Source organism: Leptonychotes weddellii, chromosome 10 (assembly GCF_054177405.1).
Source record: "Leptonychotes weddellii isolate Sample4059 chromosome 10, ASM5417740v2, whole genome shotgun sequence".
In the NCBI taxonomy this organism is placed as follows: Eukaryota; Metazoa; Chordata; class Mammalia; order Carnivora; family Phocidae; genus Leptonychotes; species Leptonychotes weddellii.
In genome coordinates, this window is record NC_138378.1 from 53,197,594 (window position 1) to 53,210,781 (window position 13,188).

The window sequence follows — 13,188 nt, forward strand, 5'->3', positions numbered from 1 at the left end:
GGGGAGAGTCAGAGAAGGTGTCATACAAGGGGTGGCTAGGGAAGGATCAGGACAGTTGTACAAATAATGGCCCTACCATGTAGAGGTGATATCAGACACACTGTGCTGTAGGGGCTTCCGAGGCAGGCCAAAAGGTGGAGAGCTTGGAGATGGTCCCTGAACATGGGCATCGCGTCAGCAGACTACGGAGCATCTAAGAAAGGGATTAGCCACATGCTCAAGGGTGAGAGCTGGTGGAGCGGAGACAAGGACGGGGAATAAGGGGCCAGCACCACTGAGGAATGTCAGAATCCTGGGATAGGTGCAAAGTGGCACTGGAGATGGGGAATGAACGGCTAGCTTGGGCTTCGAGAAGAAGGGGGCTTAGCACGGCAGTGCCGTCCGTATCTGCTGCCTTGACACAGCCAAGGAACATGCAGCTTCATCCAGCCCCAGAGCCCTGGGGGCTTGAGGAGAACCACGGGGGTGGGAGAGAGAGAAGTGGAACCACTGTGTTGAGCAGGCTTCAGTTCTTTCTGGAAGTGAGATGAAACAGACACAGAAAATGGGAGTAGAGCAGGCTGTCCTCGCTGTAGACAGGGCGTGCATGGGGCAGGAGGGGCCGTCAGGCAGGGATGAGGTGGGAATGCGCTAAGGTGGAAGGGCTGTGTTGGGCAGGAATGGGAAAGGAGGATGACAAGACCGAGCACTTGGGCCAGGATAACTGTGGGTAGGTGCCCAACCTCACACCCCGGGAGCCCGTGGAGACTGAGCTTGCAGAGGCCAGAGCCCCTTCCTTACACCTCTTTGTACCGCAGTGGCTGGGGCAGGATACCACCTCGCCAGTGGATGCGCCAGATGATGCCGTTTTCTGAAAGAAGTTATGTGTGTTTCCTCTTAGTGCAGGATAAATATTCCACAAGTTTTTTCTGTTATAAATTTTTCAAACAGCTGTGTACACATTATCCTGAAGGGCAGCAGGACTCTTGTAGGAGCTCGTATCCTTGTGAAGCGGAGTGGGGTGGCAGCTCCCCAGGTGTGCCCGCGGAGTGCAGGGCAGGGTCAAGCGATAGGTCTCAGGATGGTTCCGCCTGCCGCCCTGCACCTGCTGCAGGTGTGAGCCTGGGTGGAAGTACCGGGACTCTTTCCCATCCCAAACACTGATTTTCCCTGCCGTCCCTGAAGGACGAGGAAGAGCCGCCTTCCCGGCGTGAGGTGGGAGAACCTGCCCAGGAGGGTGCAGCAGAGCACCAAGGAGAGAGGAGTCATGCCAGTGAGTCGGAAAGCCTCAAGCTGCAGAGACACAGGACTTCCTTTTTTCCTTTCAAACCTTTAAACAACACATGTAAAAACTTTCTTACAGAAGCCCTTGAGTTCTGCATTCTATCAGAACATCAAAAGTAATTTCAAGAGTAAAAAAACACTACATTAATGAGACCTTTTATTTTTCATTTCCAGCTACCGACAGCCTTTATAAACTTTCTCTGCAAACCCTCAACGCAGACATTTTCTTAAAACAACGCCAGACCTCACCGACGCCTGCCTCTCCGTCCCCCCCCGCTGCACCTTGCCCGTTCTCGACCCGGGGCAGCTACAGCAGCGTCGTCAACAGCTCCAGCAGGTGGGTCCCTGGCCGCCCCCCACTCTTCAGATAACTAAGTTCTGTAGATGCTTGCGCCCTTCGAGTGCAGACGCTCGGTGGCCACAGCCTGCTGTCCTGTCCCACCTCTCCTGTCTGTCCTTTACAAGCTTCTGCCCTGTCCCGGGGTCGCTGCCCCCACGTCGGGCCCAGCAGTAAGCATCCTAAGTATTACATGAAGATCTACAGCTGCCCTGGGTGTTGAGGAAGCGGCTTTACAGGACGTTTATTTTGACCTCACGGCAGCGGAGCTGAGCGGTTACAAGGGCAGGCTCTGGCCCGCGGCCGGCTGCCGGGAGGTGCTGCAGGACGTGCTGTGCGCAGAGGCGGCGGCCTCCCGACGGGCAGGCGGGACGCCCTGACGGCGCTCCTGCCTGGAGGCCCGGAGCCCCGCCGTGTTCGGCTTAGTGTAACAGGAACCCCGGTGAGAGCGAGGAGCCCAGACCCAGTTCTTGGCGTGTGCCAGCATGCCGTCAGCACCGCACGCCCTCCCTGGCAAGCCCGCCTCAGTGCTGTCACCACCCAGCCTGAACCTGCAGCCGACCTGCCTGGTTTTTCTCTCCTGCCAAAGAGCCAGGGGGCAAGGGGCCCCGCCTGGGGCCCTTGCCGAACCGGGCCCCTTACCAGGTCCTGACAGGGGCTGGAGACTGGAACCCTGCCGCATAGTATTGCCCAGCAGTGAGCCCTTGTTCTCCTCCTTGGCCCACGACCCGGTGGCTCCCTATCTAGTGTTCTTTAAAATGGGATTGCAGCCTTTCCACCCCTAAATGCTCATCCCTGCCCTGGTCTCTTTCCTAGGGACCTTCTGTTTTCACACCTTTCCCTGAAGTCCCTTATGTCCCATCGGACAGCAGTCTTAGGTCTGGGAGCATTTTACGTGAGGCCAGGCCGTGCTCTGGGGGCTGCCCTGGACTATTTCCAGGTCCCTGTCGAAACCTGGGCCCAGCCTCAGTGAGGGCACTGCATGGGCTCAGTCCCGGGGCAGCCACACCGCCCAAGGCAAGTGCCCCCAATGGGCCTCCACCCTGGACTAATGAGGAATGACCCCTCTCTTTGCTTCTTCCTTCAAGTGACCCTAAAACCAAGCAGCCAAATGGAAGCAAACACAAATTGACAAAAGCAGCCTCACTCCCTGGCAGGAACGGCAACCCCACTTTTGCTGCAGTCACCGCCGGGTACGACAAGAGTCCAGGTGAGTGGCTTGGTGTCCTGCCTGTCACACATGGGCTTCGGGCACGGTGGAATTGCCTTTGATTGATTCAGAGTCCATTGTTACAGGCGGGAATGGCTTTGCTAAAGTTTCTTCAAACAAAACAGATTTTTCCAGCAGCCTTGGCATTTCACACACTCCTGTCGACAGCGATGGCTCAGACAGGTACAGTAGACCATTCTTAATCAAAAGAAAGATAAAAGTCAAGGTTAGCTTCTTCTGTCCATACGTGTGTTCCCCCGAGATTCGAAGTAGGCCATCACAGCAGTCAGGCACCTCTAGGAGCTCTCGTCTGTTGGGTGGAAGCAGAAAGCCCGGTTGCTGTGCTTCTCCTGGTGACTGCCCCCACCCCCCGACAGCGGGGCAGGTGTGTGTTCATCCGTCTTCCCTGTCGCGGTCTGTCATACGAAACGATGTGAGCTGATAGAGATAGGAGAAGGAAACTGGAGTTCGTACTAGACAGTGTGTAGTAAATTACTGGAGATGCCACTCTCCTGACCCAGAGCAACCCCCCGGTCACCATGACCTGCACCGATTGCCTTGGTTCATTTTCCCAGATAAATAACAGTAAAGACTGTCGGTACAGCCCCAGTTTTACCTACCTCGTACTAAAAGGGAGGAGTCCTAGATCTGAAATTTTTTAAATAAATCTGCCATTACCAAAAAAGCAAACATAAGGGAAAAAAAACACCTGTTCTCTCTGCAGAACACTTGCTTTGAACCAGGCTCACAGCTTCCGGTAGCCTAGGAGCTCAGAACCTCTCTGTGCCTGAATCCTTTGTGGCGTAGAAGCCTTTGCCTTTCATATCTGAGTGCCCCCAGGTGAAGCAGCGCCCGCTGTGTCTGAAGCCGTGTGTAACAGGCCTGTTCCCACTAACCATTATACATCTCTGTGTTGCGTTTTCCTCCTGTAACATCCAGCTCGGGTTTGTGGAGTCCCGCCAGCAACCCCAGCAGCCCTGACTTCACACCCCTCAATTCGTTCTCGGCCTTTGGAAATTCTTTTAACCTAACTGGTGGTGAGTGTTTAACACTAGATCTGTAACTAATAAGCCTGTGGACAGAGAAGAAAGGAAGATGAGGTCTAGTTTTATGTGTGGAGAAACACACTGAACTAGGAAAGCCTGTCATTTTTTTTTTTTAAGATTTATTTGAGAGAGAGTAAGTGAGAGAGCAAGCCAGCACAAGTGGTGGGGGCAGAGGAGGAAGCAGACTCCCCACTAAGCACAGAGCCCGATGTGGGGCTCGATCCCGGGACCCCGAGATCACGACCTGAGCCAAAGACAGATGCTCAACCGACTGAGTCACCCAGGCACCCCAAGCCTGTCATTTAGTAGGCATTTCTAAGAGGTGTGTTTCTTCGTGTAGAAGATATGCGGGCTGACTTGAGGGCAGCAGGGCTCTCCCAGATAGATGCTCGGGAGCCCGGGCCTACTCAGCCCCTGGGACAGCGGCCCACAAAGAGGGAGGCCCCGCAAGAAGCTTGCAAAAGGCTCTCCTCTTCTGCCCCCTCCCCCAACCAGCCCAAAGGTCTGGTGGAGCCAGCTCAGTGCCCTGAGTGCCCATCAGTTTGTGTTCCCCAGCATTTATTTAAGAACTTCGAGAAAGGATTGTGTGTCTGAAAGATGACTCCTGGCCATGCTGGGCTCCTTACTTGGTGTCCAGAAGTAGAGGCAGCAATGTGAGCTTTGCATCAGTGGCGGTCATGTTAGTGATGGGATGTTTGCACTTGATGTCATCCAGTGATGGGTGCGGGGAAAGAGCTCAGATCGTGGGCCATGTGCATGAGTTCTGGGGATTGCCCCCTGTGCCCTGTTCTCCCCAGGGTATGGTGGGAGCTGGCAGAACAGGTGGGGGGCTCTGAGTGAGCAGGTGGGGGGACATGTGCCTCTGAGTGAATGCTCCATCTTATCCTAGGTGAGTGAGCGTGGCACAATAATACAGACTTGACTTCCTCCTTATTTGCAGAAGTTTTCAGCAGACTCGGGTTATCTCGGTCATGCAATCAAGCCTCCCAGAGAGGCTGGAACGAGTTTAGTAGTGGCCCTTCATACCTTTGGGACTCTCCAGCAACGGATCCCAGCCCTTCCTGGCCAGCCAGTTCCAGTTCCCCGACCCACACGGCCACAGTGAGTATTGGGGGCTTGGCCTCACCTGCTCCCTCATCATTACTGCTCTTACTGTCACTGTTACTCATGCGGCACTGACGCCCTTATAAAAGGAAGGGACAGGTTAGTTCTTCTACGGCCTCCATTGCTGTGTCTTCATATTCTGCCAGAGTGACCCATCCATAGTCTTCAGCGATTAGTCAGGAAATTATAGGAAGCACAAGTGAGCACCTGTGGGGTAGGTCTCCGAGTTGAGCAAAGTCAGTCCAGCCTCTTCCCAAGCCGTAAATCAGCCTGCAGGTGTGGCTGAGGGCCAGACAGTGGCAGGGGGTGGCTGTAGCCCCGCGGGCCCCCAGGAGCAGGCTGCTGGAAAGTTGCATTGATTTTGCTTCTGGGGGGCACCTCTGTCTTTAGCTTGAGCTTTTCCAGTGTACAGTTGCTGGTTTTTCAGCTGAATGTTTCTGTCAAGAACATGCTCCAAAAAAGTATTCTTACCAAGATAATTACTGGTTTCAGCTTTCACAAAAGTATGACAGAAAAATATCCCACTGTGACTCCTTCTTCATTCTCAGAAAAACTAGACAAGCAGGGTTGAAAGTAGATATTTTACCTTCCTAGATTTCAGAGCTTGTCTTTACTTGTAAATCATTCTGGCTTCAGTTTTAAAGAATGGTTAAGATGCTTTTAAAACAAACAGGCGTCAGCAGCTATTTTGGGCTTCGCAGGCCATCCTGCTTCTGTGCATCTGGTCACCTGTGCCCCCTCCACCAGCAGGTGCAGCCGTGTTCCAGCAGACCTTTCACTTCAGAAACAGGGCTGGGGGTGGCCCGCTGACTGTAGTTTGCCAGCCCTTCTTTAAAATAGCAGACCCATCTGCTCAGACTCTGAGATGGCTATATGTATGAAACATTTGTTTCAAAATAAAGAAGGTGAAAGAAGCTATGGCCCAGCCCCGATTTTTAGCATAAGCTTCACCAATGTACCACCTGCGTGCCTGTCAGTCCTGATGCTCCATGCTGCGTGTTTTCTGTCTTGTCAGTCGATCCTTGGCAACACCAGCGGCCTGTGGTCCACCACTCCATTCAGCAACTCGATCTGGTCCAGCAACCTGAACAGTACCCTGCCCTTCACCACTCCAGCCAATACGCTGCCAAGCATTGGCCTCATGGGCACTGAAAACTCCTCTGCTCCTCATGCTCCCTCCACCTCCAGCCCAGCCGATGACTTGGGGCAGACGTACAACCCGTGGCGGATATGGAGCCCCACAATCGGAAGAAGAAGCTCTGACCCTTGGTCTAACTCACACTTCCCTCATGAGAATTGAAATTAGGCGACAACAACAAAAACTGGGGGCCCCTCGTCTAGACCATAATATGCCAGTTTGTGAGACATCTTCTTAAGGCTGTTACTGCTGTGGCTTCCCACTGCCCACCCTCCTCGTCTTTGCAAAACAGACTCAAGCAGGGCAGGCTTGTACCACTCGCTTCTTTCAGATCTTTCTTGCAATTATGATAATATGAGATTTGCTGTTGTGCTTTTAGGGAAAAAAGTCTGGACTCAGCCACAAACTCTAATAAGACCTGTACATCTGAAAACCTTAACTGCTATCAAGTTTCCACCACCTGTCTTCTTCCATCCTTTATTTATCTGTATGAACACAAATTTGACATTTACAGCTAAGGAAATAATTTGAGTTGATTCAGAAGTCCTGGCATGTGACAATTTTATTAAATTACCAAGTTTGGTTTTTAATAATTTCACAATATTATGCACCAAGATCTAATTTTAAAAATGTATGAGGACTTTGTGCTGAAAAATAGAGTATTTTTTTAAAATAAGGCTGTCTTGGTTTAAAAGCAGATTACAGAAATGTAAGTCAACTTTAAGAACAGTGAATGAATGTAAAAACATTCGGTTGAGACCATATGCATTTTCTGTGCTGTTTGTACTTGAGGTATGTACCATTTGTATACCTGAATTTATTTTAAAGATAAACTGAAATGCACATAGCCAGGTCTTGGGATACAAGATTGAATGTGTATTTCTTAAAAATACAACTTTGTGTTGTACTTTGAAATAAATGATGCTTTTTTCAAAAGCCTTGAATTGCTGTGTGTCTCTTCTTTACAGCAAGATGAATTTATTTGGATTCTCTCACCCCGAAGTAGACCATTTGGTCATCGCCTTATTCTGTGCAGTTTGATTTATCGTGGCTGGAACCCTCTGTGGTCTAATTAAATTCCGTGTCTTTCCATGGTGGTCACTGAAGGTCCTTGAGAGAAAATAATTGACACATCTAAAATTTATTCTTCCTTTTAAATAGAAGCATGTTGACCCTTTTCCAATGTTAAAATTCCCACAAATCCTCCAAATGGTACGTGTAGAAACAACACATCCCAGGCAAGCTGCATATGCCGCAGCGCGTCAGCCTCGTTTACTCTTTCACACGGTCTTGCCTGCTCCAGCTGCTTCTCTCACCCGCTTATTTCCAGTCTGTTTTAAAGCTCAGCCTTGCTGGGTAACAAGGAGATGCTCAACACAAACTTTCTGTTTGAGGTCAGTTACATCAGGAAGAAATCCAACCATCCCCGAGGTCAGAGTGGTTTCGGGGAAACGTACAAGATGAATTTGAGTCCGACCTCTTCTCCGTGTTACACTAAGGCTCAGGGGAACCAGCCACATCGCTTTTCCAACCTGTGATTTGTCCCAGATTTCTGTACAATCCGAGCCCTGGTGCTCTGGGTCCTCGGCAGATGTGGCCCTCGTACAGTCTCACTAGTGGGAGCGCCTGTGTGCACTTGCAAAACGGGGACACATTTAAGGCTGGAGATTCTCTTTCTCCACCAAAGCAAATAAGGTGTTACAGAGCAATGAAAACAGGTGAGCTTCAGATTAACCCCCTGGTTCCAAACTTCACCTCAGTAAAGGTATCTCATTAGGGCTCCTGAATTTCTTCCTAAGAATCACCTGACACTCCCAAAAGCCTATCTCTTTTAAGTTCTAATTTCACCGCATGCTGCTCTCAGCCCCAGGCCTGAGAAACACCATTCACATGAAATGAGGAAAAAAATAACAAGACCTTCTGCTGTTACTTTGTTACTTCCAAATAACTCTCCCAGGAGGTGTTTGCCTGGCAACATGCCCACCTAACCTGAACTCTTGACAGGATTCAATCTAACTGTTTTAAGTAAAAGCTGGGGATGCCTGGGTGGCTCAGTCAGTTAAGCATCTGCCTTGGGCTCAGGTCACAATCCCAGGGTCCTGGGATCGAGCCCCTCATTGGGCTCCTTGCTCAGCAGGGAGTCTGCTTCCCCCCCTACCTGCCACTCCCCCTGCTCCTTCTCTCTCTCATCCTAATAAATAAATAAAAATCTTTAAAAAATAAAGTAAAAGCTCTGGGGCATCTGGATGGCTCAGTCATCCATGAGAAGTCAGCTTGGGATTCTCTTCCTCTCCTTCTGACCCTCCCCCTGCTCATGCTTGCTCACTCCCTCTCTCTCTCAAAATAATAAATCTTAAAAAAAAATAAAATATAGGGGCGCCTGGGTGGTTCAGTCATTAAGTGTCTGCCTTCAGTTCAGGTCATGATCCCGGGGTCCTGGGATTGAGCCCCGCATCGGGCTCCCTGCTCTGCGGGAAGCCTGCTTCTCCCTCTCACACTCCCCCTGCTTGTGTTCCCTCTCTCGCTATGTATCTGTCAAATAAAATCTTCAAATATATATAAAAATGGACTAAATGCTCCAATCAAAAGACATAGGGTATCAGAATGGATAGAAAAACGAGACCCATCAATGTGCTGCTTGTAAGAGACTCATTTTAGACACAAAGACACCTCCAGATTGAAAGGGGGGTGTGGAGAACCATTTATCATGCTAATGGACATCAAAAGGAAGCTGGGGTAGCAGTCCTTATATCAAACTGGTAGTAAGGGATGAAGAGGGACACTATATCATAATAAAAGGGTCTATCCAATAAGATCTAACAACTCTATTTATGCCCCTAACACAGGAGCAGCCAAATATATAAACCAATTAATAACAAAATTAAACACATTGATAATAATAAAATAATAGTAAGGGACTTTAACACCCCACTCACAGCAATGGACATATCATCTAAGCAGAAGACCAACAAGGAAACAAGGGTTTTAAATGACACACTGGATCAGATGGAATGCACAGATATATTCGGAGCATTTCATCTTAACAGAACACACATTCTTCTCAAGTGCACATGTAACATTCTCCAGAATAGATCACATACCAGGTCACAAATCAGGTCTCAACCAGTAAAAAAAAAAAAAAAAATTGATACTATTCCGTGCATATTTTCAGACCACAATGCTTTAAAACTTGAAGTCAACTAAAGAAAAAATTTGGAAGTAACACAAATACATGGAATTTAAAGAGCGTCCTACTAAAGAATGAATGGGTCAACCAGGAAATTAAAGAGGAATTTTAAAAATACATGGAAGCAAATGAAAATGAAAACAAGACAATTCAGAACCTTTGGGATGCAGCAAAGGCCATCCTAAGAGGGAAGTATATAGCAATACAGGCCTTTCTTGAGAAACAACAAAAGTCTCAAATACACAACCTAACCCTACACCTAAAGGAGCTGAAAAAAGAACAGCAAACAAAGCCTATAAATCAATGATACAGAAATCAAAGGAACGGTAGGACAGAAAAACAAAACTAGGAGCTGCTTTCTTTGGGGGCTTGGGTTTTTTTTGTTTGTTTGTTTTTTTAAAGATTTTATTTACTTATTTGAGAGAGAGTGAGAGAGAGCACAAGCAGGGGGAGTGGCAGGCAGAGAGAGAAGCAGACTCCCTGCTGAGCAGGGAACCCAAGATTCAGGGCTCAATCCCAGGACTCTCGTAAGTAATCTGAGCCAAAGGCAGATGCTTAACTGACTGAGACACCCAGGTGCCCCAGGAGCTGGTTCTTTGAAAGAATAAGAACGATAAGCCCCTAGTCAGACTTATCAAAAAGAAAAGAGAACCCAAATAAAATCATGAATGAAAGAGAAGAGATCACAACCAACACTGAAGAAATACGAAGAATTAGAATATTATAGGCAATTATATGCCAACAAATTAGGCAATCTGGAAGAAATGGATGCATTCCTAGAAACATATAAACTACCAAAACTGAAACAGGAAGAAATAGACAACCTGAATGGACCCATAATCTGCAAAGAAATTGAATCAGTAATCAAAAATCTCCCAACAAGCAAGAGTCCAGGTCCAGATTGCCTCCCAGCAGAATTCTACCAAACATTTAAAGAAGAATGAATACCTATTTTTCTGAAACTGTTTCAAGAAACAGAAATGGAAGGAAAACTTCCAAACTCATTCTATGAGGCCAGCATTACCTTGATCCCAAAACCAGACAAAGCCTCCACCAAAAAGAATTACAACCAATATCCCTGATGAAAAAGGATGCAAAAATTCTTACCAAGATCCTAGCCAATAGGATCCAACAGGACATTAAAAGGATTACTCACGGGGCACCTCGGTGGCTCAGTCGGTTAAGCATCTGCCTTCAGCTCAGGTCATGCTCCTGGAGTCCTTGGATGGAACCCCATGTTGGGCTCCCTGCTCAGCGGGGAGTCTGCTTCTCCCTGTGCCTCTCCCCCCTGGCTTGTACACTCTCTCTCTCTCTCAAATAAATAAAACCTTTAAAAAAGTTAAAAAATAAAAGGATTATTCACCATGACCAGCTGGGATATATTCCCAGTGGTTCAAGAGTGGTTCAACATCCATAAATCAACTAATGTGATACACCACATTAATAAAAGAAAGGACAAGAACCATATGATCCTCTCAATAGATGCAGAAAAAGCATTTGACAAAATACAGCATCCTTTCTTGATAAAAACTCTCCACCATGTAGGGATAGAGGGAACATACCTCAATATCATAAAAGCCATATACGAAAAACCCACAGCAAATATCATCCTCAACGGGAAAGAACTGAGAGCTTTTCCCCTAAGGTCAGGAACATGACAAGGATGTCCTCTGTCAGCACCATTGTTCAACATAGTACTGGAAGTCCTAGCCTCAGCAATCAGACAACAAAAAGAAAGAAAATGCATCTAAATAGGCTAAGAAGTCAAACTTTCACACTTCACAGACCACATAATACTATATGTAGAAAACCCAAAAGACTCCACCAAAAAATTGCTAGAACTGATACAGGAGTTCAGCAAAGTGTCAGGATATAAAATCAGTGCACAGAAGTCAGTTGCATTTCTATACACTAACAATGAGGCAAAAGAAAGAGAAATCAAGGAATCCATCCCATTTACAATTGCACCAAAAACCGTAAGATACCTAGGAATAAACCTAAGAGATAAAGGATCTATACTCTGAAAACCGTAGAAGACCTATGAAAGAAATTGAGGAAGACACAGGAAATGAGAAAACTATGCGTCATGGATTGGAAGAAAAAATATTGTTAAAATGTCTATGCTACCCAAAGCAATCTACAGATCCAGTGAAATCCCTATCAAAATACCACCAACTTTTTTAACAGAGCTGGAACAAACAATCCCAAAATTTGTATGAAACCAGAAAAGACCCTGAATAGCCAAAGGAATCTTGAAAAAAGAAAACCAAAGCTGGTGGCATCACAGTTCTGGACTTCAAGCTCTATTACAAAGCTGTAATCAGCAAAACAGTAGGCTACTGGCACAAAAACAGACATATAGACCAATGGAACAGAATAGAGAGCCCAGAAATGGACCCTCAACTCTATGGTCAACTAATCTTCGACAAAGCAGGAAAGAATATCCAATGGAAAAAGGACTTTTATTTTATTCAATAAATGGTGCTGGGAAAATTGGACAGCCACATGTAGAAGAATGAAACTGGACCATTTTCTTACACCATACACAAAAATAAACTCAAAATGGATGAAAGACCTAAATGTGAGACAGGAATCCATCAAAATCCTAGAGGAGAATGCAGGCAGCAACCTCTTTGACCTCAGCTGCAGCAACTTCTTGGTTTTTCTCCAAAGGCAAGGGAAACAAAAGCAAAAATGAACTATTGGAACTTCATCAAGATAAAAAGCTTTTGCACAGCAAAGGAAACAAAACTAAAAGGCAGGCTACAGAATGGGAGAAGATATTCACAAATGTCTTATCAGATAAAGGGCTAGTACCCAAAATCTATAAAGAACTTATCAATTCAACACCCAAAAAACAAAAAATCCAGTCAAGAAATGGGCAGAAGACATGAACAAATATTTCTCCACAGAATACATACAAATGGCCAGCAGACACATGAAAAAGTGTTCAACATCGCTCGGCATCAGGGAAATCCAAATCAAAACCACAATGAGATACCACCTCACACCAGTCAGAATGGCTAAAATGAACAACTCAGGAAATAACAGATGTTGGTGAGGATGCGGAGAAAGGAGAACACTCTCACACTGTTGGTGGGAATGAAAAACTGGTGCAGTCCTTCTGGAAAACAGTATGGAGGTTCCTCAAAAAGTTAAAAATAGAGCTACCCTACAATCCAGCAATTGCACTACTGGGTATTTATCCAAAGGATACAAAAATACTGATTTGAAGGGGCACATGCACCCCAGTGTTTATAGCAGCAATGTTCACAAAAGCCAAAATATGGAAAGAGCCCAGATACCCATCAACAGATGAATGGATAAAGAAGGAATATATAATGGAATATTACTCAGCCATCAAAAAGAATGAAATCTTGCCATTTGCAACGACGTGGATGGAACTGAAGGGTATTATGCTAAGCGAAATAAGTCAGAGAAAGACAAATACCATAGGATTTTACTCACATGTGGAATTTAAAATACAAAACAGATGAGCCTAGGGGAAGGGGAAGAAAAATAAGAGGAAAACAGGGAGGCAAACCATAAGAGACTCTTAACTGTAGGAAACAGAGGGGAGGTGGGTGGGGGGATGGGGTAACTGGGTGATGGGCATTAAGGAGGGACTTGAACTCATGAGCACTGGATGTTGTATGCAACTGATGAATCACTGAATTCTACCTCTGAAACTAATAATACAATATATGTTAATTAAAGTGAATTTTAAAAATTTAAAAACAAATTTAAAAAGTGTATATACAGTATATATATGTGTGTACATATATTGCATTTAAATATCTTTTTAAATAGCTTAATTTTATAAAATTCTTAAAATACTACAATTCATGAGGACTTAATATGTTATTGAAATTTTAATGTCCAGATTGGCAACTAACTTTAAAA

The 13,188-nt window shown here is 46.4% G+C and overlaps 1 protein-coding gene across 3 annotated transcripts in view; it reads left to right on the plus strand.

The window, feature by feature from the left end:
* Positions 1-7,042, plus strand: part of TMEM131 (transmembrane protein 131) — a 220,372-nt gene extending 213,330 nt beyond the window's left edge. For all 3 annotated transcript variants that reach the window (XM_081833431.1, XM_081833432.1, XM_081833433.1), the window contains 6 exons: positions 1,438-1,600; positions 2,689-2,810; positions 2,897-2,993; positions 3,750-3,847; positions 4,797-4,957; positions 5,976-7,042. In XM_081833431.1, the coding sequence (XP_081689557.1) occupies positions 1,438-1,600; positions 2,689-2,810; positions 2,897-2,993; positions 3,750-3,847; positions 4,797-4,957; positions 5,976-6,260 (926 nt within the window). In that variant the 3' untranslated portion in view covers positions 6,261-7,042. The remainder of the gene's footprint in view (positions 1-1,437; positions 1,601-2,688; positions 2,811-2,896; positions 2,994-3,749; positions 3,848-4,796; positions 4,958-5,975) is intronic.
* Positions 7,043-13,188: the final 6,146 nt, after the last annotated feature.